Raw genomic sequence first — 26079 nt, 5'->3', positions numbered from 1 at the left:
TCTTTTTTCTTACACTGGTCCCTGTAGGAAGAGGATAGCTCAAATCCAAAAAGAACTTGTAAGAATAGCTCAAATGCAAAAAGAATTTATCACCTATCAGCAAAGTACTTTCTTTAAGTAATAACTCCTATGACAGGAAGTTTAATACAAGTCAAACAAAACCTCTATCTCCAAGTGGACCTTCAGTTCAGTCCTGAGTGCTGCAGCCTCTTCTACAACAGTATAGAGATGGTCAAATACTTCAAAGAGAAAGCTTGTGGGGAAAGGTTGTTAAAATGAGTATTTTGTTGTCAACTGATTTAACAGCTTTGTCTTAAAAAACAGATTAAGGATATGACAGGTATATTAATACAGTAACACTATAACAAAAATGTTTATAATTTAAAGGTATTAATTCTATGAACGTCAATGTAAGCTTCTGAAATCTCAACCTAGCCCTTCTTCCCAGTATGCCTGATATCCACCACAGTCCACTTACCATTTGCTAACCATCTTCCACTTAAAACTGCCTCCTTCTCAAAAAAATGCCATGAGTTTTTCGTTATTAAAGATCTTCATATCTGAAATATTTTACCAGATCTCAAATTTCTCCAATCAGCTACACTTTCCAAAGTAGAAAAATTTCTTTATGTGAGTCTCCTGTAAGGCACTATGTAAACCTAGCACGTATGTGAACTATTTAAAGAACTTGAAATTTCAAAGACATTGTAATTTCTTTTTCTAGTGAGAGAAGGTAACACATGAAAATAAATGCTGCCAAAATTAAACCCCTTCAGAAATGCCAATAGAGAATCAGAGACTTAAACATTGTAAGATAATGTTATTTACTACATATACATTATATTTAATACAATATTTTTAGGGCTGAAAATAACACTGTTCTTCATCTCACTATTCAGTCTATTAAAATATCCAAGATAAGTGAGTAGCTGATACATTCTGCGCAAGACCACAGCTTATCTCTGACAAGTCATCATGGTGACAAGAGACTGCATTCTAAATAGTAATTACCCTGCATTTTTATTCACTCAGAGAGAGATAGATTTCATCTCAGATGTGACTTTAAAGAGTTTAATTCCCTCTCTAGAACACAGAACTATTACTGGTATATAACATGATGCCAATACCAAAGAAATCCTAAACCAAGCTTACATATATTGCCATTTCAGTTAGAACAGAAAAAAACAAGTAATCTTAACGATATCCATCCTACCACCTTTACTATATTCTTCTCAGAATTGGTTCCTAGGTCAAGCGTAGATGGTTACATACAATTCTGAGCCCATATCTTACATCCTTGTGTAGCTTTTTGCTAATAGCTTTATTCATTAGGATATCAGATTTGGGCTTTAAGCGCATAACCTGTTTCTTTAATTACATGGACACAACAGATACCTTATTTAACCCCATTTAAAAATGTGATGGCAGTATACACAGTCACCTTTTTTAGGCTGCTTAAAAGATTAGAAGACATTTTTAGGTTCCCCTGAAATTTTGCCAACTGTTTAGTAACCAGCAACAAAGTGACTCAGCTACTCTGCCTGCAACACTGCCAGGAAATTCTATTCTAAGTAAGCCAAAGCACTTTTACCTTTATCAGAGTACTGGTGCTCTAATGCGTGGAGATCAGGCAGCAGGTGCAAGCAATTGATGCAGCAGTAAGTAAAGAAATCCAACACCACAACTTTTCCACAAAGGTCTTTGTGAAGAGAAATAGGACCTTCAGTGTTTAACCACTGTAGATCTGGAATTCAGAAAACAGCGATAACCAGTTAAGGGAAGGGCAACATACATAAATTACATACCACCATACAATGTTCCTGGTACATTTAACTTAAAAAACCTAAACTTCAACATCCCTTTCTATGTAGGTAGAAAAGCAAACCAAAAGCCTTATATTTATCCAAGTCACCCTTATGTTCCACAATTCTTCATAATTAGTAAACAAAAATAAATATTAACAAGATTTACTGTGATACTGAAAGTACAGTTTATATATTTAAATAGGCACCTCTTAGTTGAAAGAATATACAAGCCTCAGAACAATTATCATACATTTTAAAACATTATCTACATTATTCAACCCCTAACAATAGAAAACAATTGATTTTTTAAAATTCATATAAAACCTAGTGAATTAAAAAAACCTGTTAAACTCTTAATGATTTTTCCAACAGTTTTGTAAAGAGATGACTGAAATAATTTTGTGTTTATAGTTTTGATCTTGATTTTCAAAGTTTGCAATGACATTTAAACGAATTCTATTAGATGGGAAGAAGTACAACCTTTTCAGATATACCTGATACTACTACTGGTCATTTATTTTAACCACTTTATATGAGACACGAAAGCATTCTTCTCTCACTGGTAACTGCTGTTCCTCTACTTTTAGCAACTGACATCAAGACAAGAAATAAATATCCTAGAATACAGCCTGCTGTTATCACTTAACATTTCTGGAAAAAATGGGGCAAAAAAAGATAGTTGATACAGTGCAAAGCTTTGAAGGCCTTTTTTTTAAACAGTATACGCTGAGTAATCTAAATATCCTCAAAACTTCCACGCTGTCAGTTTCAGTAAACTAAGCTCTTACTGCCCCAGGAAGAGTTACTGCTGCTGAAGTCAGCAGAAAGCTTGTCTGTGGAGGACTGATGTCTATGTCCATGTATTTATAAACAGATACACACACATTCAGATTTGGAGACAATAATGAGAATAATTCATCACTTGTTGTTATGTGTGTTATTTCCACAGTATAACTGCTTTACTGTTTACTTTTTGAAAGAAAAGAATAGGTAATTTCTTTTGCAGCATTTCTCTTTTTCACTAGAATTAAAATATTTTATGTAAAAACACACTGCAAATGAAAAATATTGGCTACTTATTTCAGCTCTTTTTAGAGAGAAAATAAGGCTTGACAGAACACAGGAAGTGAAAAAAAGCGAATGACAGAAGTGAAAATTGAATCCAGGGGTCCAAATCTAGACAGAAAGAGGATTCACTTTGCTCCATTGATGAAGTCAGCATTCATTCCCATGATACACATATGATTTTAACCCTGAAGTTTACCTCCTGAGGTCTCTTGTCTTGCAGTCAGATGTGAGCTCCCACAGCTGCAGAGTCTCACCAAGTTCAAAAGGACCCTGAGCAGGGCTTGTAAGACCTTACAAGACTTAACCTTTGATTTCACACTTAGCAGAAGAGAAAAGGAAGTGTGAAAGGGAGATGGGCACTCCACTGGAGCATGATGACATCCCCAGCACAGTCTGTGTTACCAGCAACATGAAAACTGACAAGCACAGGTAAGTCATGGGGAGAGAGAGCTGGGAAACAGCCTAAACAGCCGCAGCAAAAAGAGGGGAGCTCAGGAGAAAGCTGCAGGACTTGGTAAGGTTCCCACTACAGATGGGACAGGCTTTATACATATTAAAAAAAAGTAAATTAATGAAGCTAGCAGAGATTTAGCACAGGCTTTAAAAAACGGGGTTTTGCAACGAGTAGCAGGGGGACCACTTATAAAGGGGCTCTTTTTTTCTTGTCCTTCGCTCCTGGTGCTTTCAGCAGTGACATTTCCTGTAAGTAGAAGCGCCTTTTAAAGAAGCGGCTCAGGGGGCCGGTAACCCGGACCTCGCAGGCCGCGGAACTCCCCGGACAGCGCCACAGGGGAGCGCCAGCACTCAGCCGCCCCCGGGGGGAGCCCGCAGCCGCCGCCCGGCCGCGCTCCGCCGCGGGGCCTGGCCCGCTCGGGCCCCGCCACCCACCTCCGCCGAGCTCGGGCACCGCTAGGTCCCGCTCCCGGCTGTCCATCTTCTTCAGGTACTGGTAGACCAGGTTCTCCTTCTCCTGGGCTGTGTCGGCGTCCAGCAGGGCGTACTCCAGCTGGGTCTGGGCGGGCAGCAGCCCCGCCAGGCCCCCCGCCGCCATGACGCCTCCCGGGCCAGCCCGCGGCCGGGGCGGCTGGCTGTTTACCGCCCTGCCGCTTCACCGCCGCACATTCGGCACCGCCCGCAACGCGAGGGAGAAAATGCAATAAAAAAACCCCAACCAAACAAAACCTAAGCACAAATACAAATAACTCGTCTGCCTTAAACAGGGACCTTCTCATTCATTTCGTGTTTTTACATAGCTTTGATATTGACAGAAGCATATTCGTGACGAGGATCCCCAGTGGCGATTCCGGCTCGGCAGATTCCGCACAGCCAGCTTTTTCCCGCCCAGTTACTTTGTAAGCGGAACAAACGTGAAAATCGAGCAGTTTCGGGACAAAATCCAAACAAGGCTCCAATAATTTAAACGGTGGGATTTTTTCGGGGCGAGAATGCTGTGAGAGAAGCGGAAAACGGAGCGACAGCCGCGGTGACGAAGCTGCGGAAGCGAATGCGGAGGCGAACGGCTGAGGAGAGGCGCCCGTCCGCGACCCTCGGTAGCGGCGGGAGGCTGCGGGAGAGCCCGGGGAGGCGGCCGCCTTCGGTGCCTGCGGCGGGCGGGGGCGCCGGCGGCGGGGAGCGCAGCCCCGTGTCGGCCTTCCCCGAGCGGAGATTCCCGGCAGCCATCCCTTAGCTCAGCTCGTCCTTGTTTTCTTTTAAAATCCTCCTGCTTCGGAGCAGCGAGGTGGCCGTCAGGGGAGCCGGGCTAACTGGGCATCCCCTTCCGAGGCCGGGCCGGGCGCTGAGGAGAGGTGTAGCTGGAGGACATGGCGCACCGTGCAAGTCTTCCTGCATCTTGCAGACTCAGGTTTTGTGTAACAGGAGTAATTAGAAATATTCAGAGAGACGGTCATTAAATTATTTTGAGGATAGGATCCACCATGCTTCTGTCCCATCGCAGACATCGCAGACAGTTTGGTTTGCGGCCCAGTATTGCTGTTTTGAAATGGAGTTCAGGTGCTTTTCATCAGGTAGGGAAGGGGCGACGGAAGAGAGAAGGTACTAGTGCAAGGAAAGGTAGATTTGTGAACTTTTGCATTAAAGAAAGGAGAATATTTATTGTGTTGCCATGTCTGAAGATGCTTTATTGGAAGAGGACATTTGGGAGTACAAATCCATTAGGAAGCGAAAGCATCAGGGTAATTCAGAGAGCATCTCTACACCTGTGCAAAAAGTAAGTGATGGCAAGTGTGGGCCAAAAAGAAAGAGAAATAGAAAAAAACCCCAAACTATAGAAAAAACGGATACGCTTCAGAAAACTGAGCATAGATCAAGGCCAAATCAGGATGTAGATCAGTGTAAAGATGACAGTAGTGTGCACTCCCAGGAAAGCGTGAGTAGCCTGACAGAGCAGAGCTCACAAAATACAAAGCCTGTTCATGACGGATACTGTCCCAGCTGCCAGATGCCTTTCTCTTTGCTATTGGTCCAGACACCCCGGTGGCATGTTGCTGAATGTTTGGATACTCCAGGATCTATTGAAAAAGGTATGAGTAAAGTAAGAAAAAAACCTTTGGAGAAGAGTTAAAGGCTTCTCACATAATGTTGCTGTAAACCTTGTTTTTTTTATTTAGTTCAATGTTTGAGATAGTAGTTGGTATGTTTTTTAGAATTGATCATTGATCATTGATCAGTATTTTCGTATGAGGGTTATGGTTCTTTGTGAAGAACATGGAAATCTGACATGAAAATCTCTATTGGAATCTAATCTCAATCTAATCTTTGTAATCTAATCTAATCTTTGTAGAGCAGTCATAACAATTCATGGTGGTTTATCAAGCTACAGTTTTAGTAGTTTGTTGAAGGTGCATATTTCCCATTTTACAATAATGGAACCTGTTTCAGTTACTAAGTCAGTGTCAGAAAAAAACCCTACTCCAGTTAAGAGGCTGCTACTTTTGATACTCCATTTCTTTTTGCTTAGGTATACATCTCATTATCCTGTATCCATTTTGCTGTGTGATTTGTCTATGGACAGTTGAGAGCTGAAATCAGTCTGTTATGCTAATTTACTTGAAAAGTTAGCCCCTGGTCCAGTATGCGTTAGAAATTTCATAAAGAATTATACATGAACATTCCTGTATCATAAGACAACGCAGATTTATTTTGAGTTCTGTATGAGAGGAATAAAGCTTATTAGCATTCCAGCTGATAGTTTCATGTGGGGAAATACCATGTCTGAACAGAGCCAGGTATCCAATTTATGTTCTTAATCTCATGACTTTCGAAAAACAGAAAACTTACAGTCAGGAAGTTTGAGTAAAGGCTGTTCAAGGTAACACAGTCACTTCCTTTTTAGCTTTGTAACTTTCCTTTGTAACTTTCAGAACAATGAAATGTGAGTTCTTTAATCCCAATTTTGGCAGTGGTTTTAACTTAAGACAGATATGTTAACACCTCATTTCCATCTCTTCCTCCCATAATTAACAGATGAAAAATCCTTCTTACTTGATTTATGCATTCATCTTAAAATCCTACTGGCCACCTTTGCTGCTGCTCTGAGCTCATTGCTTGCATGTGAGACAGTTCTACTAAACCAGAAGCCATATCATTACATTAGCACAGCACTGAAACAGAGTTACTGTTATTGTTAGAGGGCTGTATTAATTCAGGCATAGTGCTGTATTAGCAGCAGCTGTTTGGTTTTAGGTTGGAAGCATTCTCACATCTGGCCAGCTCAGGGCAGGAAGTCTTGGTGGCTTGAAAATTACTTTTTACTGGTGCTGTCTGTCTTCCAATAGCTGCACTCATAACAAAACGTTTTAAAATTGTCATGTGTGATTTTTATTTTCATAATTATGCCAACTGTATTTGCAAAGATATTAACATTACTTCTTTGTTTAACTCTTCTCATAGAGTGTCCTGATGGTTTACTGTGCAATTCCACAATTCCATCCCACTACAAGCGTTATAGCCATTTTCTACTTGCAGCAAGCAGGGCAGGAGATTATCTTGTAAACTCTTCAGCAAACACTTTGGAGAGCAAGATGACATGTTCTACTGCTGCAAAGCCCAGCTGTTCCCCAAGTCACCTAGCGGAAATCTCACAGAATGAGAAATCATCTAATACTGTAAAAAATTCCCTGAATGACTGTACATTGATGGTACAATGTTCACCACAAATGAAATCTTTAAATATCAGTGAAAGTACTTCCTCTTTTGTGGATGTTCAAAAGTCTCAACAGACATTTCAGCTTACACAGACCACAGATAATAGTTGTAAATTTGAATTTTATGACTTTGCATCCTCTCAAGAAAGTGAAAGAGGAGAAGATCTGTGTAGTCAGAAAGATACAAACCAGCCAAGTCTACTACAGTCAAAAGCAGACTTCAGTGACTGTGAAATTTCTTATTCTCCACTGAGTACTTTTGAGGAAAGTGAAGGGGAAACTGAGGAAGAGGAGAAGAAGGTAAAAATATCACAAAAATTATTCAAAGTCTGGAACTCTGAAGATGAAGAATCTAATTCTGTGGTGTTTAAAACTTTTGATGGACTTCTCTTACAGCAGAAGCCTCAGCATGAGCATACTAAAATGGGAAGCTTCATAACTGAAAAAAAACACTGTGAGGAAGTAAATACATTGAACCATCTAGATCATAGCATAAAACCTGTTACTCAGAGTCACGTGAGCACCAAGTCATGTGTAAATAATCAGCATCAGCAAGAGGCTGTAGCCAATGGATCTTCTTTTCCTTTTAATTGTGAGGAGGTTAAACAGCCAGAATTGATTTCCTCTGCTGCTAAAGCAGGTAACATAGGGTCAGAAGATACTGCTGCTTGTGCTTTGGAGTCTGTATGTGTGAGTTTTACTGAAACATCATCACTGCTAGTCAGGGAAGATGCTGGTTCTCTTCTGACACAGAAATGTAATGTTTTGAAGGACCCAAGCAACATTTTAACTAATACAGGTGAAACTACTGCCAATGCAACGGCTCTCCAGGAGAGTTTGCAGTCAGTAGTGGAGAAAGAAGGAAATCTTAATACAGCTGCTGTGTGCTTTCCCAGCCCTATCTCTAAAACAGTCCCATCTCGTTCTTTAGGAAGTATGAATGCCAAATCCAGTCCTGCCAAAGAACTCAAACAAATGGACATTGGTGTTTTCTTTGGGTTAAAACCCAAAGTGAAAGAGGAGAGCAAAGGAGAGACGTGTTTGAGTGAGGGAAAGCAGATACCAAGTTCAGTAACTCCCAATGGAAAGCGGCCCAAACAGCAAAAAAGGAAAGCTGAAGGGTCTGTGGAAGATGTAGAAGCAGTTACAGAAAGTTCAAGTAAGAGTGGAGCCTTTGCAGATATAAGTTCTGGTGGCCGGCAGAGGTGGAGAAAAAAATTGAAAGAATTGTCTCCTACAGGTGAAGGAACAAGAAAAAAACACTGCCCTTTCTACAAGAAAATACCAGGTAAGAGGTAACTGTTGCTTGTAGAGGTTAACTAATTTTGAGTTGATTGTTGTAATTGTTTTTTCTTAATTTTAGACTTCAGTATTCTTCATTCTTCATCTTTTAGACTGCAGCTCATAATGAATTTTCTTCCCTCCATCTAAGTTGAGAAAATCTTGTGTAGGTGCAGATCTGCAGAAGAAGGTGATTGAAGAACCAGAGTCAGCAATGGCTGAAAATAGTGAAATAAGTAGGAAAATTATTTCAAGGACTCTGTTCTGAACAGGGGAAAAAAGATTAGCAGTTTTAAAAGATGAGTCTACTTTCTTAAGTGATGTTGAATATATCTCTTGGTAATATTCACTCCTAATTCCTGAATTTAATCTTTTACATCGTTTCAGTTGTGCCGAAAAATAGAGCTGTCAATAGAAATTATTTCCTTACACTACGTTAAAAGAATTAAGTTTAATTTTGCATTTGAAATTCAATAGTATTAGAAATACAATTTACTACAACTGTGAAAACCAAGAAATTAAAATCAATTAGAAGAGTTTAGTTAAGGAAATACCCAAGAATTTCTCAGAATCTCCTCAAAGCAGTTAGATCAATTACAGAGTGATGGATCAACGGCTTAAAAAGCTTCAGATCCTCACAGTTCCCTTTACCACTAAGAGACTGCCTTAGCTTTGGTAGATATTTGAGGAGGCCAAATAGAAATATGTTAGTGATCCTGAGTGCCAAACTGCTACTTGAAGAGTGACCTGTAAGTTTTTGTGGGGCTACACCAGTATTGTGGGTTCCATGGGCTTAGTGAATTTTCCATATATAATACATTTGAAGAGCAGACTCCTATGCCTACAATGCAATATTAAAGTTGCTTTGTTATTATCTATATTATCTTTGTTCTGAATTTTGTTATAACACTTGAAGTATATTTGACTGCATTTTCTGTCTTGCTAATGATGTGTATTTATCCTGGTGGCCTAGTATGATTCAGCTTCCCTGCAGTTTTGAGTCTGGTCCCTCTCAAACACTTTGGGATTTTTTGGTTGGTGAATTTTTTTTTGATTAGCAGAGTGATGTGTTTTTTGGAGTTACAAATACTTAAAGTTCTAGACTCAAGTAAGTAGAACTACTTCTAGTTGTCCTAGAAGATCTGGGAAATTTATGTAACATGAAAAATATTTGCATGCCATGAGGTGAATCAGTTCTACGTGCTATTTCATGGTTTTAAGGAAGTACAACCCAATGTGAAAGGACCATTTGTCAGTATGTTTGCATTTTTAAAAAATTACATTTGCAGAGAAAAGGACTATCTTGTATACAGCTGTCTTTATGCAACTTCTTTATACAAACAGCACCTCACTGAAAGCATACAGTGGCAAATCAGTCACATTTCATCTCAGAAGATATATTTGAAGACCCCAGATTGCTTGCTTAATGATTATATGGTAGCATGTTTTAAGAGGAATTTGATATGTAGAATAATTGAAAAATTGCAGTTTGATTGTAAAATGCATTTTGTTAAGCTGTAGCTACCTGTGTTATTTTGTGCTAAGATGTTGGTATTAGATTTTAATCTACATGAAGTTTCAAAAGTATCAGCTGGATGCACGTAAGTGTGGGCTTTTTGCTTAACCAGTTGCCATCTGTGTAGGATGGCAGCTGATCAACAGGTATTTGGGAGGCCTATGAAGGTATTTGTGTGTGCACACTTTGTTAAATTTTTATTTTAATAAGTAAAAATCTTTTTTGTGACTGACATACGCAAACCTTGTTCATCTTTAAATGGCTTCTTCAACTGTATGCCCTGTAACTGTATTTCCTTTTAATTTGGAAGAAAGAAAAAAGAACAAAAGGAACATCTACTTAGAAACTGGTTCTGAACTATTGATGTCTGCTGACTGGCTTCTCTTCCCTTTTTGCTGTAGGAACTGGTTTTACAGTTGACGCCTTCCAGTATGGAGAAATTGAAGGCTGCACAGCGTATTTTCTTACTCATTTTCACTCTGATCACTATTGTGGGCTATCAAAAAACTTCATGTTTCCAATCTACTGTAACAAGGTACGTTTTTCCAAGATTACTATCAAATCCATGCACAACTATAATCACTTTTATACTGCTGAAAGTAAAGAGAAGATCAGAGGTTCCATTGTTGGGTCAGTTAAGCACAGTGGCTCTGTATAGCAAAATCTGGGTTTCCCTTCTAAGAACTTCTTAGCCTGGTTTGACTGATGAAGAAGATTAGTGAAACTTCCCTGTCTAGATACCATTAAAATATTCAGGTTTAAAAGAATGTCTAGAGGTCATACAGACTGATCTCCTGTACAGCACAGGTTTAATTTCAAAGTTAGATCAGACTGCAGAGAGCCTTTGTCGGTCAAATTTTGAAAATGGGACAGATTCCACTACTTCCTTGCAATCTCTTGCAGTGCTTACCCACTGAAATTTTTTCCTAATATACAGTTGAAATGTCCCTTTTTGCAACTTGAGATTTGCATCTTGCTCTTTCTGTGTGCATCATGGAGAAGAATCTGGCTCCGTCTTCTCTATAACTCTGTTCAAGTGATGGAAGTCTGAAATTCCCCTTAAGCCATCTCTTCTCCACATGAAGTAAATGGAGTCGTTTTAGCCTGGTCCTGTGTGTTCTGTGCTTCAGGCTGCTGAATGGCCAAGACTGCCATTAGCTATTGTATGTCTAACAAACTTTTCTTTATTCATAACATGGTAGGGCACCTTGCCTAATCAATCCATCCAGAACCTGCATCAAAAAACCTATTTCTGATTTACTCTTTAAGTCTTCTGGAATGCCTGTGTCCCATGTTGCCCTTCCAGTAGTTGTTGGGGTGACTGCAGTCCGCTGGGACAAGATCCAGATCCTGTGACCTGGAAACTTCAGTTGTTGAAAGAAGGCTTTACCCAATTCCTCTGCTTGGCAGTCTGCAACAGATGTTGTTCCCCCTTGTTTGCCTCCTCTCTGATTCCAATCTGAAACCTGTTCACAGGCTTTTCAAAATTGGCTTTTTTAAGACAGTTTTTTTTCAGTTTGCTTTTTGAGAGATGACATGCAAATGAAAGGCTTGATTATACCCCAGATCTCATAGTTTCTCTCTAAGAGACAGTCTGGCTTTGAGAGCCTTTGTTTCTAAAATAAACAAAGGCCTTTTTTTTTTTTTTAGACTTTGTTCCTATTCCATATTAAATCCTTTCCCTGTTACAGATAACTGGCAACCTGGTGAAGAGCAAACTTCGAGTCAAAGAGCAATATGTCCACGTGCTGCCTATGGACACAGAATGTATAGTGAATGGGATCAAAGTGGTGTTGCTTGATGCCAATCAGTATGTATCATTGCATTTTTTGTGGAATATTTGTATGTGTAGAATATTGAAGATAAATAGCTGTACAGATACAGTTAATGTTTTAATGATTTTCAGGTTTCAGTGGATCTGAAGAACTAAGGATGAAAATACTTGACATTCTTGAATTGGCTTAGTAACATGCATTTTCACTTCAGAAGTGAATTAGGCATGTAGGAGCTTAAACTTCTTGCAAGTAGTTAGCTTTTGAAATAGGTGAGTTATCTTTGAAAATGAAACTTAGTCTTTTTTGATAATTTTAGTTTAACTTTATTATGCTTGGTTTTAATGAGTCCATAGTATTCACCACATATAGCTCCATAATTTTTAAGCTTGTGGAGAGGTTGAATGATTTTTCTAGTTATCTGGACAGTAGTTTTTGGTGTCTAGTTGGGAACATCCTGGATTTGATTATCTAGGTTTCTGTGGCTTCAACTGAAGATAGTGAAATCTTCAGGTAAAGAGGTACTTTGAAACCTGGGACGTACAAAACCTAGCCAACGTTCTGAAAATTGTATTTTAAACAAAAGCCTGTTGAAATCTGGAACAAGTCTTCCACTGGATTCTGTGATGAAGGGTGAGATTCTTGTCTGTTACACTGACACTATATGCTAACGATGGATTTAAAGTTCAGTAACACCTGATTTCCAGCCCTGTGTTCTTGCTGTTTTGCCTCTTGGTACCTTATTTGTCTATGGGCTAGAGGAAAAATCCTTTCCCTATATATTGAAATGCAGGACTGTGTCTCAGTTGGTTTGAGTATTACTCATTGTAGGATTTGTTTATAGTTAGATCAGATTCCATTAAGTCCTTTGAGAGCCATTTCTGGGAATGAAGGAAGCCTTGTTGCTTATGTAATCTGGACACTTCTCATTTTTCCTGTTTGTCTCTCCGATCCTCTACTTCAATTTAAAAGGCATATAAACCTTAGGTACAAGGTTCGACTTCTTGCAGAGTTCACCAATTCTGTCATTTTATCTCTGATTCATGCCAGTTTTTTCCTTTTTTGAGATTTCATTTACCCTTTACAGATGATTCATGTCCAAAATAGTCCCACTCTGGTTTTCCAGTCTGAGCTCTTGCCCTTCAGACAACTTTGGCAAGGAACTGCAGAAGGTGCAATGAATTCACTGTGGCCAGTAGGAGAATTGTATTTATAATCAGGGAATTCAGGATGGAGGATAATGTTTAAAATCTGGAAATAGAATTTAAAAGGAAATGCTTCAGTAAGTCCTGTAGGAATGAAGATGCATCTGTAATAATACAATTCTCTTTCTCCTGAGTAAGAATGCTGCTTCTCTTTGGTGTACTGGTTGCCCTTTGAATCGAGTAATAGAACATCAGGAATTGCAACTGAGGCAGCATCTTTGTCATATGCAGAAGACTGAGTATCCCAAAAAGACAATTAATGCTTGATTACTGTTGATGTGCTTTTTTTCTTCTCTTCATCTTGGCTGACAACTCAAGTCTAGCTCATCCATGGCCATATAAGATTAGCTTCAGAATTCCTTTAGAAATCAAAAATTTCTAGCTAAATTAGGCTGCACAGTAGCTGTGATTTAAATGCTGCTCTGCACACCTTCCTGCTGCTGAAGAGTGGTATATCTCTGAAGGCAGTTTATCAGTATGGAGAACTAACATAATTTGTATGGGGTTTTTTGTTTATTTCAGTTGTCCAGGTGCAACAATGATCCTTTTCTGTCTACCAAGTGGAACTGTTATTCTGCACACAGGAGACTTCAGGGCAGATCCTTCTATGGAGCGCTACCCTGCTTTGGTTGGTCAACAAGTTCACACCCTTTACCTCGATACCACGTAAGTTGTGTTTAATTATGCTTTTTTCAATATAACCCTCTTTTCAGTTTAGTAAGACTTCATATGAACAAAGTAAATGTAAGCATAAATGACATTACTGTTCTAACACTTCTTAGTTCTATCTAGTATTGAATAAAATCAGATATTTATTGAAAGTCCATTTATGTCTAGCTTGTTCATCTATTATGCTGTTACATGAGAGAATAAAAGCGGGGGTGGAAAAGATGCTAAAGTATTTGCTGGGATGACATTATTTAAGTGGTATTAAATTCCGGGTGTCAGAACATTGAGTGTTCAGCTCTAAAACAAGAGGTTCATGGAACACTGGTTTGGTGTGGATTCAACTCTGTTATGAAAAGGGGTGTGGGGGAATTCAAAGACTGAAAGAATGCCGAACGGTTAAATCAGTTGTGCAGGTTTTCATTAGACCTTTCTCTGACTCATGTATATAAAATTGTTTTTCTGTGTGCGATGACTAATGCCCAGCTGCAATCTTTTTTATTTCTGTTCCATATGTTTCTCCGAATGAAAAATGCCTTATGTTGTGGTTTGTGTACATGACAAAAAATAGACATAAGGATGTAATTAGTATATGATACAAATATCTAGCTTGAAAGAGCACTTGGTATTTATAGAGAAAAAACTGCAGAATTGAGTGCCAGTATCAGACAAGTGAATAGTTGTAGAGAAAAGACTGATATAGGCAATGTAAATTTTATTGCAACAATTTCATCTGGACACCTCAGCGTTTCTAATAAATAGACTGCAAGTAGACTGAAATTATATAGAAGGATTACATCTTTTTCACTGCTTTGTTATTGAATGCGTGCAGTTTTGAGGGCATTCGTGGTAAATTCAGTTGTCTTGTATCTTATGTAACAAAGTGGTATGTCTTGTTTCCATGCCCCAGATACTGTAGTCCTGAATACACTTTTCCCTCTCAACAAGAGGTTGTCCAGTTTGCTGTCAATACTGCTTTTGAGACGGTGACTTTAAACCCACGTACTCTAGTTGTCTGTGGCACCTATTCCATTGGAAAAGAAAAAGTTTTTTTGGGTATGTAAAAGAAGTATACTGGATCAAATAACTAAATAAATATCTTAAGTCAGTGTTAAAAGGTCTTTTTCTTGGAGATCTAAAGGGTCGCTTAGTCTTGCTGGCCAGATACTGTGTAAAGAAATGAAATATATTTAATAATCCTGCGGCTAGCTTTTTAGTTTTCTAATCAATAAGTTAACTTTCTGAAAGAAGTATTTTTCTGTCATATTTACAAAACCCCTTGAATATACAGAAGGCCAGTTTAGATGCTAAATGAATTAACCTATTTAATTGATTGTGGTAAGAAAATTGCTAATGGCAATTAAAAAAAAAACATAAATGAGGTCTTTATGACATTTTTGGTGTTAATAATTTCATGTTGTTAAGAAACAGCAAAAAGATATAATTATTCTTTAACTTCTATTTTGGTAACAGTTTTTCCTTCCAGGCTTATATTGTGTATTTTCCTAAATATTTATAGTAATCAGTTTTAATGAAATCAATTTTAACAAAGCATTCCCCAAACCAAAATCCTTCTTTTCTGACTTCATGCAAATTTTGTGTGCTATGCTTCACTCAGTTACAGCATTAAGAACCAAAATGATTGCCCACATGTATATTCTGGAGCATGCAGCCATGTGCCATTTATGCTTTTGAGTGTATTAAAGTCATTCATACAAGACTTACTTTCACTGAAATATAGTGTGAGCTTTAATGTGAGCTGTTTGTCGCATATTCCAAAAACTGCACATTTCTGGCATCTTTAAAATAAATAAATACCAGTCACCTTGGTAAAATTCTGCCAAAGAAATATGACTTGGGATGTATCAAAAGTATTTCTATTCTCCTTCTTTTTCCAATTGTCATTCACAATTCTGCCACTAAAATGTATGAGCCAGAGATTTTTAACAGCTGTTAATTTTTTTAATTTTAGGGAATATGAAACATTGTATCCTGTTGAATATGAATTTTTTTCAGTAGTGAAAATGATCCAGTGCACTGATTAGGAATATCTCCAAAATGGGCAGAAAGATGAACTCTTACAATTTCTTTATGTGATTTCTTTCTGATTACTCCTAAAGCAATTGCTGAAGTTCTGGGCTCGAAAGCGAGTATGTCTCGTGATAAGTACAAAACACTGCAGTGCTTGGAATCAGCAGCTGTTAATTCCCTTATCACTGTGAACTGGGATGGTACTTTGCTTCACATTCTTCCCATGATGCAAATTAATTTTAAGGTAAGTTCAGAAAATATACTCTGTCGATTAACCCACCACCTGAATCTTACTCTTGGCTCCTGCCAACCAGTGTTGTGTGTGGTGCTTTTTAACCTCTTGTCAGAACATATTTATTTAGTAGAGTTTTGACATGTAGCAATACATTGAAAATAAAATGCAATTAAACATTAATAACTGTCTCCAAACATGATACACAGAAAGTGTAATTTCACTTCAATGCGGTGCTTGTACAAGATAAGATGAGGTTTGTTCAAAGGCTTACCCTTTGCGGGCCCTTTTGAAGTAGATTTATGTAATGACTTCAGGATCTGTCCTATTAGCAATTAATATATTGTGACATGGAGTCCCTGTTTTCAGCCTGTCTTTTACCTAGTATGATGTAGGAAAAGACTAAAAGGATTTTCTGCCTCCGAGTCCCTGTTTTGAGGCAGCCCATGAACACGGCCAACTTCCAAACTGGTATTTGATAAAAAAGGAATGGGTTTCTCTGTGTTCTTCTCGGTTCAATTTCCATGTATTTATAATCGTATTTTCATCTTTCAAAAGAATATTCTCTGTCCTTCTGTGCTGATGATTCACATGGGGATAAGGATGCATGAAAATCAATGAAAACTCACACACTGAATGAACTGGACACCTCATACATACATGCCTTAGTTTTTGCAGACACAATCTTCTCCAATATTTGTAGCAAAAGCAAATAAACCAGTTTATTTTAAGACAATGTTTAATCCAAGTTGACGTCAAATGCACATTTCAGTTGAGATTTGAGACAGTCGGTTTTTGTGGGAATTTTTTAGTTAGGAAAGGTGACTGATTCCTGGGGGGAAAGAAGGTTTTTCTAAATAGACTACAAAATACAGAATGGCATTAAGGCAAAGCAGCAGGCTTTAGATTAAAGGTAACCTGGAAGAAAGAAAAAAACAGTGGTCATATGCCTTACAGACTTGGATTTGTTTTCCTGCTTTACTTCAGGCCTGCTGTGCCATCTCAAGCAAATCCTTCAGAGCAAGCTGGTATTTAGCTCCAGGACCAGTCGTGGTCAGGGTTGACCTAAAAAGGAGAAAAAGAGGATATATGGTTTGGATGAGAGCTGCGGGAGGTGGAACTTAATACCTTAATGTTTTAACAATGTTCTATAATCTTTTCCACGGTGTGGCCGAAACTGAGTAATGGAAATGTGTATGGATTTGTTTTTAATGTGTTGTGTTGTTTTAAACAGTAATATATTTTAGTATTAGTTTCTTCTGCAGGTTTTTGGTTGTTATGTGATTCTCTGTCATATGTCCCAGCACGTATGGTGTACTCGCATAGCTGGACTTTCAGGCAGAGGGTGTGGTTATACCACAAGGACGTCTAGACAGTCTTACTTCTAGAGAGGGGCAATTGTATCATGTGCAGGGTCTTGTCTCTGAGAATAGGAGGTTCTAGATAAATCCACAGCATGCCAGAAGGGATGCCTGTACCCTGGAAAGGGCCAGGAAAGATTAAAGGCACAGTGATCTAGTGGACGAAAGTCCAAGTGTAATGGCTGTGTACTATGATGGGAATTTGATTTCACCTGTGAAGTTGTTGGAATGTGGTCTCATGCTGTCATTAGTAACTTTGTGTCCATCTAAGGTAGACATGCTAGGTAGACTTCCAGAGTGCCTAAAGGTCCAGTGAAGCCGGTAGCTAGATGAATGCCTGAGTGGAACGTAGTATCAGTAAAATGTGGAGAATGTTAAATGCTTAAAAATGAGATCATGTGATACCTTGTTTCTGCTCCAGCAGCATCAGTAAACATGAACTCAGACAAGGCAATATTGTAAAGAATAAATTACCTGTTCACTTGCAATCTCATTTTAGTTAAAGAATGATAAATGATATCATCCTGTTTTTACAGACCATGTAAATGTTGATGCCATCATCTATCTCTAGTTGCATGTTTTTGTTTTGTGCTGGATTATACAGGTTTTGTCCTGAATTACTGGCTCATTACTGGGAATGCCAGAATTTTTTGATGATCCTCATCCCTAAGTGCAGTGCCTTTGTTACCTTCTGGGTCTCTCCTACCTCTTTGGTTTTATTTGATCCCTGGTCCGCTCAAAAACACAATCATAATTCTTAATCTTAGAATGGTTTGGGTTGGAAGGGACCTTGAAGGTCATCTAGTTCCAGCCCCCTTGCCATAGGCAGGGACACCTTCCACTAGACCAGGTTGCTCCAAGCTCCATCCAACCTGGCCTTGAACACTGCCAGGGATGGGGCACCCACACCTGGTCTGGGCAGCCTGTTCCAGTGCCTCATCACCTGCACAGCAAAAAATTTCTTCCTAATATCTAACCTAAATCTACCCTCTCTGTTTAAAGCCATTCCTCCTTGTTCTATCACTACATGCCCTTGTAAAAAGTCCCTCTCCAGCTTTCCTGTAGCCCCCTTTAGGTACTGGGAGGCTGCTGTAAGGTCTTCCCAGAGGCTTCTCCTCTCCAGGCTGAACAACGCCAACTCTCCCAGCCTGTCTTCATAGGAGAGAAGCTCCATCCCTCTGATCATCTTCATGGCCCTCCTCTGGGCTTGCTCCAACAGGTCCATGTCCTTCTTACGTTGGAGGCTGTGGGGGTCTCATGAGATCAGAATAGAGGGGCAGAATCACCTCCCTCAACCTGCTCGTCATGTTTCTTATGATGCAGCCCAGGATACAGTTGGCTTTCTGGGCTGTGAGCGCACATTGCTGGGTCACGTTGAGCTTCTTGTCTACCAGAACCCCCAAATCCTTCTCCTCAGGGCCGCTCTCGATCCATTCTCCACCCAGCCTGTATCTGTGCTTGGGATTGCCCCGACCCAGGTGCAGGACCTTGCACTTGGCCTTGTTGAACTTCATGCGGTGTGAACAGGCCCACCCCTCAAGCCTGTCAAGGTCCCTCTGGATGGCCTCCCGTCCCTCCAGTGGATCAACTGTACCACTCAGCTTGATGTCAGTGGAAAATTTGCTGAGGGTGCACTTGATTCCAGGATCCATATCGCCAATAAAGATGTTGCACAGCACTGGTCCCAATACAGACCCCTGAGGAATGCCACTTGTCACTTGTCTCCACTTGGACATCAAGCTGTTCCCCACATCTCTTTGAGTGCGACCATCCAGCCATTTCCTTACCCACCGAGTGGTCCACTGGTCAAATCCATGTCTCTCCAGTTTAGAGACGAGGATGTTGTGTGGGACAGTTTCAGATGCTTTACACAAGTCCGGGTAGATGACGTGTCATCTTCCCTCATCTGTCAGCACTGTATCCCCGTTGTAAGAGGTCACCTCTTTATTTTCCATGTGCCTTAGCATAGTTTCCAGGAGGATCTACTCCATTATCTTGCCGGACATGGAGGTGAGATTGGCCAGCCTGTAGTTCCCCAGGTCTTCCTTATTTCCCTTTTTAAAAACAGGGGTTACATTTCCCCTTTTCCAGTCCATGGGAACTTCACCAGACTGCCGTGACTTCTCAGATATGATGGCTGGTGGCCTAGCCACTTCATCCACCATTTCCCTCAGGACCTGTGGGCACATCTTATTATGTCCTATGGATTTGAGCATCTTCAGATTCCTCAGGTGGTCTCTAATCTGATCTTCTGTAGCGGATGGTTCTTTATTCTTCCAGTCCCCTGCCTTTGCCTTCTGCAGCTTGGGCAGTGTGGCTGGAGCACTTGTTGGTGAAGACTGAGGCAAGAAAGTCTGAGTACCTCAGCTTTCTCCATATCCCAGGTAACCTAGTCTTCTGTTTCCTTCTGGATATGGCCCATATTTTGCCTAACTTCCTTTTATCACTGATGTACCTATAGAAGCTTTTCTTTCTGTCTGTGACATTGCTGGCCAGATTTAATTCTATCAGGGCCTTAGTTTTCCTAACCTGATTCCTGGCTGCTTGGGCAAGTTCTCTGTATTTCTCCCAGGGTACCTGTCCTTGCTTCCACCCTCTATAAGCTTCCTTTTTGTGTTTGTTTTTTTCCAGGAGCTCCTTGTTCATCCATGCAGGCCTCCTGGCGTATTTTCCTGACTTCCTCTTTGTTGGCAGGCATTGTTCCTGTGCTTGGAGGAGGTGGTCCTGGAATATTCACCAACTCTCATGGGCACCTCTTCTCTCCAGGGCTTTAGCCCATGATACTCTACCAGGCAGATCCCTGAAGAGGCCATTAATTTGGGCTAATTTCCTGCTTGTGTAGTTTCAGTTGCGAACCTACAAATCCATGAAATCCTTACAGGAGTATTTTCAGTCAAAAGCTCAGATTCAGTCCTTATTTAGTAAATTGAGTACATCTGTGATCTTGTACATCAATTGTCTGTTTAGCAGAATGCAAATAACCAAACCTTGATGATATGTTATAGTACTGTACAGTTTTTTTTCCCTGTTATGTTCTTTACTAATAGAAGAAATGTCTGTGCTCCATCCTTCATAGTTCTAAGGACTGTATGCATGATTCTTCTGTTTATTGTTATTGAAAAACTTTTCTGGTCTGTTTCTAGATAAAGAACAACAAAAAAAGCTGCCTAAGCTACATGTGCTTACAACTGTAGCCTGGTGTCATTAACTGTTGATAAAATTGCAGCTGCCCGAGGAAAGCTTCCATGTTTCCAGAGCTGACTGCTCCCAAGACTAAATCTGGATGCTCAGAGCTTTCCTTTTTACTGGAGTAGAAAGGAAATGAGTTCTTGGTTTTCAGAAGTTCCTGCATATACTTCCTTGTTCACAGGCTTTCTGCAGTGACCAGGGGCTTTTATTTTTCCTGATCATTGAGTCTCCAGATTGCTGGAAAATGTAAACAGCTTTTAATAAAATTGGTATTTTTTAAAACGCATATTCAGGAATTTTAGAAGTATTTTTGAGGTCTATGTTGTGAATATTTTTTCCTTTTGGTGGCATCGTCCAGTTTTGGGGCTATCCAAAATCTGCTTTTCTCCATGTTGATTTTCAGGAGTAATATCAAGCATGTTTTCTTTTCATTTTGGAGTCAGCTCTTTGTTCATGTGTGATTTATAAACGCTGTATTGATTCAGCAGAGTGTGTCATTCACCTAAAAGCCACAGGTGCTTAGAAAATACAGAAACCGCTCTCTGTCTTTCCCCTAGTTACCAAAATTTAAAGACTAATATTGGTACCTTGTGCCTAGAAATGAAGCAAGCAAAAATGAATAGTGACCATAGTTGTGTTAAATCCACTATGAAAAACAGGTGGATCCGTGCATGAGGTTTTTGGCAGTTGGAAAGATGGTTTTTGTAAACCCATAACATCCTCAGAATATGTGCTATACCCTAGATTTTCACTTGGCCAAAGACTTGGTGATGGTAGTGTATGGTACATTTCCCTTTTCTGTGTGAGATGTCTTGTGTCAAGACGTCAAGATGTGCATGTTTCTGTACACATGCAGCCACAGTGAGGGAAACTGCTACTTGGCTTGAATGTTTCCATTACTTTTTATCTTCAAATGTTTATTTGAATATTGAATTCTGGGCAATTTTCTATTGCTGCATGAGGAGTTGTGTCACTGTCTCAAAAACCTGTTGAAAACCAAGTTCAAATCTGAGAACAAAGCGTATCTGTAGTGTTTTATAAATTCATATAGATGGTCTCAGTCTGTAGTTAGGATGAAAGCAGTCCCATTCATAATGTTGGATATCTGGCCAGATGCGACTAGATGTGATGTATTTTTCCAGGCCTTATGACTGCCCCCTTGAAAAGAACCAGTGTTTGAAATGAGTGCTTGGCCAAGATGTGTCAAGCCGGAAGGGTAAAACTAGAAATGACAAGCCAGAGGCAATCAGAGGCAGTGAAAATGCAGTGGCAGAGGAATATGCTTTTGGTGGTGTTACATTGCTGTTGGATTGGGTGAGGTTCTTTTTCTTCATTTTTTCCTATGTGTCATTCTGGCTTTGAGTTTGTTTTTTAGGAGTTGATATCAAATTTTCTTCAGGTACTGCCTGGGTCAAAAGTGAGATGACATGCTGCAGATTCATGTTTTGGATATTCTTAACGGATAACATGCACATAAATTTAAAAACTAAAAATATTCATACTTTTTATATATGTGGGTTTTAGTTAAAATATTATAAAAATAAAACATGAATTGCTGCAATGTTGCTAGTGGATTTGAAATATGAAAAGGAAAGATTAAAAAAAAAAATAATCAAGGGAATGTGGTACTTTGCTGTAATACTTGGTTTTACTCCAGTAAAATACGAGGTTTGATGTATGTACTGATGAGGAGCTGTTCTTGAATAAGCCAAATGAGTTTAAGTGATGTTAGGGCTGATTGTAAATGAACTATTTAATCACATTTGAGTCTTCTCCTACCTTACAGAATCTGTTTGCATGTGCCGCTGACTGTAGCGACAGTGTAGATAACAGGCTGTCATGGTGATTGAAGGAGGCTGATTTAGCAATGAAATATATTTTCCATTTTAGAAGGATGACGGTTTAGAACAATGTTGGCTAAAGCAATAACAGAGGAAATTGTAATGTGTATTTAAAGTGGACTTGTTATGAATAAACACTGTAGTAATTTGTTTTGTGGAAAGAGGCCATCTTTTCTAAAATGTGAGCGTGATTCTTTTGCAACAAACAGTCTTTTGCAACAGCTAAAAACTGAGGCTTCTGCCACTTGAATATCTGCACCTCTTTTATGTTAATTAGCTCAGTAACGTCTTGTCCTAACATTGAGGTGAGATTTTTCAAAAGTGCCTGTGATTGGAATGGACAAATAATTTTTTTATGAGATTGAAATTGCATCCTTAATCGAAATATTGCACACTTGACTTGCACCAACTTTGAAAGCAGATTAGCGTTGCTTAATATAATAATCATTATATCTGAAGTACTTGTATTTAGATCCCTTTAGAGCAAGGGGAGCATGGATGTGAATTATTACCTGTGTTAATTTTCCCAAAATTAAATGTGAAGGAGAATTAGACTGCTACAGTTACATCTTTAATCTAGTGAGGACTGAACATTTGCAGTGTATTAACAGTCATGGCAGCTAGCCATAATTCCTGTTGCTGAATGAAATGTGTGTTGTGGTAGGGGTTTTTTGTTGTTCTTTTATGTGCCTAGTTTGATGGATTCTGTACGTTGCTACTGGACATTGTACTGAAGGTGCTATTAAGTGTGGCAGTGTCACAGGCAGCCTTCCGCTTCCGTGCTTAATAATTTTCAAGTGTCTGACAGGTTACTTAGTGTTCTATCACAGCCTGTCTATCCCCCTCTCCTCAGCTTTTTTTAATCAATCTTTATTTTGTATTCCTTTTCCTGCTGCTGATAGGAGGTTTATGATTTTGAGTTCTAAAATCTTGTGGGGCTTTCAAATGGAGAATGTGCCTTTAAGATTTTATACGGGACACGTGAAATTGATTTTCTGTTTTTGGTTTGAAATAATACTGACTTCATTTCATCCAGGAATAGGATTGTACATTCCTTATCCTTCCCTCTCATCCCTTTTGTGATCCTAGCTTAAACAGCATTGAAAGCTAACTTCGCCAACTTGGAAACTCTTTCAAGTTAATTTTTTTTTTTAGAGTGAAGAGATGAGAGGTTGTTTCCTTTCCTATCACGAATGGAGATGTGGTAAAACATGATTTAGTGCTCAGAGCAATACCTGACTCACGCATTGGCTTGCTGCGATTTTTTGGGTAGCTTAATTAACTCTTGAGTGCTTCAGGGTATAAGCAGATGTCAGGATCTCGGTGGCACTTCAACTAGATGATTTTGCACTAAATCAGGCTTTTGCAATCTTTTATCACCACTCAGCTGCAAGAGTGCTGACCTCTAGCTGAGAGGAGGCAGTGAATGGCTTGGAGAGCAAGATCTATAAGGTGATGTTATTTGTACCTTATGTGTTTTGATCTGTAATGCATAGCTCTTAATATGTGCTTATTCCGATGGAGCAATTGAGATCCTAAGGTACAAGGTGCTCTGCAAATGTGAATATCATTAATAATTTAAAGGCAGATGGTACTTAAAATAAAAAAGTTAATATCAAAACATGAAAATAAAATTTCGTCTGCAGTCTCTCCGTCATGAAATGTCCAACCTTTAGACTAAAGAGCTATTTAGGGGGATTAAGTATGCGCTATATTCTTTTCACAGGGCTTGCAAGATCATTTGAATAAGTTTTCTGAGAATTTTGATCAAGTTCTGGCTTTCAAACCTACTGGGTGGACCTACTCTGATTCATGCCTTTCTCTGGTGGACATCAAACCTCAGACAAGAGGAAAGATCACTATATATGGTATGAGTGGTAAAGATTTGGTGCATTTAATTTTTTGTGGATGCTTTTCATATTTTTATTCTGGAAACTCCTACTGTTCTTTGTAACCAAAGCTTTTTCTGATAACTCGATGAGAAACTGAGCAGATGGTCTCTCCAGGAGAGAGCTGTGAACTGAGTAATCAAGAGCACTGTAAATGCAGATTTTATCGTACATTTTGCTCCTGTCCTCTTCATGCAAATAAAGGCTTTTATCTGATCTAGGTAGAGAATTCAGGGGTGAAGTCTTGGCCTGACTGGTGTGGTGGCAGTGCAGTTCCAGAGCCAAGATTTCATTCCATGCCTTACTCATTTGTGAGAAGCTGTGGGTCTTGGTCTTCCTCTTCCTCTCTGTTCTTTTTGGTGGGTGGAGTTGAATACCTTAACATTGATTTAACCAAATGCTTGGTGTTGCTCAGTTTGCTCTGATTAATGACTTGATAACTTAACGCAAGATAATGTTTCCAGAAAGAAAATCTGGGGTTTCATTTCACCTTGGCTATAAACTTAAGGTTTCAAATATGAATTTAAAAAAATACTGCCTAAAGTACTTCTTAGCTGGAAGGCCTGCAAAAGTATTTTGGCAAGAAGCTAAGTAGACTGACAGATTGCTGTGATTTGTTTCATTTCAGGGATTCCTTACAGTGAACACAGCAGTTACCTGGAAATGAAACGTTTCGTTCAATGGTTGAAGCCACAGAAAATCATCCCCACTGTAAATGTTGGTGACTGGAGAGCCAGAAGCTTGATGGAGAAGCATTTTAGAGACTGGATGATTGAGGGCAGTAGGCGTAAATAAATATAAAGAAGAAAGTGTATTTCAAAGGAGGTAGGCTGAAGTGGGAATTGCAAGTTCCTGTGAGTTTCATTTGACTCCTTTTTCCATGCAGCTTTCTTTAGGGAGGACTAAGCTGCCATTCTCCTGAGAAAGCTGAATTTGGAGCCGGGGGCAGGAAACGGCACCTTGCTTCTTCATCCACCTACTACTTATTTTTCCCATAACTTCATAATTTTTTTTCAAATGCGTGTTTCAGGTTATTTTTATCTTACTGCTTTTTCCTCATTCTTAATTTTCTTCAGATTATGGAAATGCCCAGATGTATAATGCTGGGGAAGAAACTGCCTCCAGGTTAATCATTTCTGAAAAGAAGTTACTGTAATAAATGAGATGTTATTAAGCTTATGTCACATGCTGTCAATCCAAGCTTCAGAGAAGCTCATTTCCTGAGGCAGAACTGGCTATTGTGATTTAAATCTTATAAACAAGATTTACCTTGTGAGAGAAGGTTGGTTCGGCACCTTGCAGCATACATACTTCAGAGAATGATTTTTATAAAAGACATTGCTACCTATATTCTGCTTAAGATTTTATGCTTTTTTTAAATTTTTGTTTTTAAATAAAGAATGTACATGAAGCCTGTGTGTTCTTCCTGAGCAAAATTAATTCCTTTTCAGTATCGTAGTTGCTAATCTGAGAAACCTGTGAGTAATACCTTTGGTGAATGTGCTGTATGTGTTGCTTGTGTAGGATTGCTCTTGCATCCTGGTAATGCAAATTCCCAACATACGGTCAAAGCACAGGGCTGTTTCCTCTCCGTGTAGTCCTTTTCAATGCATTTGGGTTTGCAGGGTTGCGTACAACATGCGTACAACTTGTATGCAGGTTTGTTGCTTGAATTCTGGAAATGCAAGAAAGGCAAATAGTAGTACTGGCAGGAGAAAGGTAAGTTTCACTTTGCGTTTTCCCCCCTGAATCTTAACCCAGATTATTAGTGCTGCTTTTTCTGTACCTGCTTGGTATTTATGATGCTGAAGTATGTAGTTCCATGCAGGCACATTAGTATAATTTTAAGCACTAAAATAAAAACTGTTCCAAACTTCCAGAACTTAAAAAGTTGTATCGTGTGTAAAGAATCATCCCCCAACCTGTGAAACAGCTCATCTGAAATCTTCAGTGCCATTTTTTTGTTGGAAAAGTTTCTTTAATATCAGTGTAAGTATAGACAGATATTTGTCTTTGCGTGACAAGCTCTGTAATGTGAAGTCAATGCATTTTTTCTGTCT

The 26079-nt window shown here is 39.2% G+C and overlaps 2 protein-coding genes across 3 annotated transcripts in view; one reads left to right on the top strand and one right to left on the bottom strand.

The window, feature by feature from the left end:
- Window positions 1-4106, bottom strand: part of NHLRC2 (NHL repeat containing 2) — a 36935-nt gene extending 32829 nt beyond the window's left edge. For both annotated transcript variants that reach the window (XM_013300675.3, XM_005239229.4), the window contains exons 1-2: window positions 3762-4106; window positions 1592-1744 (exon numbers count right to left, since the gene is read on the bottom strand). In XM_013300675.3, the coding sequence (XP_013156129.1) occupies window positions 1592-1744; window positions 3762-3924 (316 nt within the window). In that variant the 5' untranslated portion in view covers window positions 3925-4106. The remainder of the gene's footprint in view (window positions 1-1591; window positions 1745-3761) is intronic.
- DCLRE1A (DNA cross-link repair 1A) lies at window positions 3034-25435 on the top strand. The gene is made up of 10 exons (XM_005239230.4): window positions 3034-3302; window positions 4127-5413; window positions 6783-8324; window positions 10235-10368; window positions 11525-11643; window positions 13333-13476; window positions 14387-14532; window positions 15597-15751; window positions 23857-23998; window positions 24648-25435. The coding sequence occupies exons 2-10, from the start codon at window positions 4996-4998 to the stop codon at window positions 24812-24814; spliced, it is 2967 nt and encodes a 988-aa protein (XP_005239287.2). The 5' UTR covers window positions 3034-3302; window positions 4127-4995; the 3' UTR covers window positions 24815-25435.
- Window positions 25436-26079: the final 644 nt, after the last annotated feature.

The sequence above is a fragment of the Falco peregrinus genome, chromosome 1, assembly GCF_023634155.1.
Source record: "Falco peregrinus isolate bFalPer1 chromosome 1, bFalPer1.pri, whole genome shotgun sequence".
In the NCBI taxonomy this organism is placed as follows: Eukaryota; Metazoa; Chordata; class Aves; order Falconiformes; family Falconidae; genus Falco; species Falco peregrinus.
This window is presented reverse-complemented; position numbering and strand designations above follow the sequence as displayed.

Excerpts from the sequence above, each read along its gene's own strand:
- DCLRE1A (XM_005239230.4), top strand. The coding sequence starts at position 4,996 with ATGTCTGAAGATGCTTTATTGGAAGAGGACATTTGGGAGTACAAATCC. Across the intron at positions 8,325-10,234 it reads TTTCTACAAGAAAATACCAG|GAACTGGTTTTACAGTTGAC; the intron begins GTAAGAGGTAAC and ends TTTTTGCTGTAG. Across the intron at positions 10,369-11,524 it reads TTCCAATCTACTGTAACAAG|ATAACTGGCAACCTGGTGAA; the intron begins GTACGTTTTTCC and ends TCCCTGTTACAG.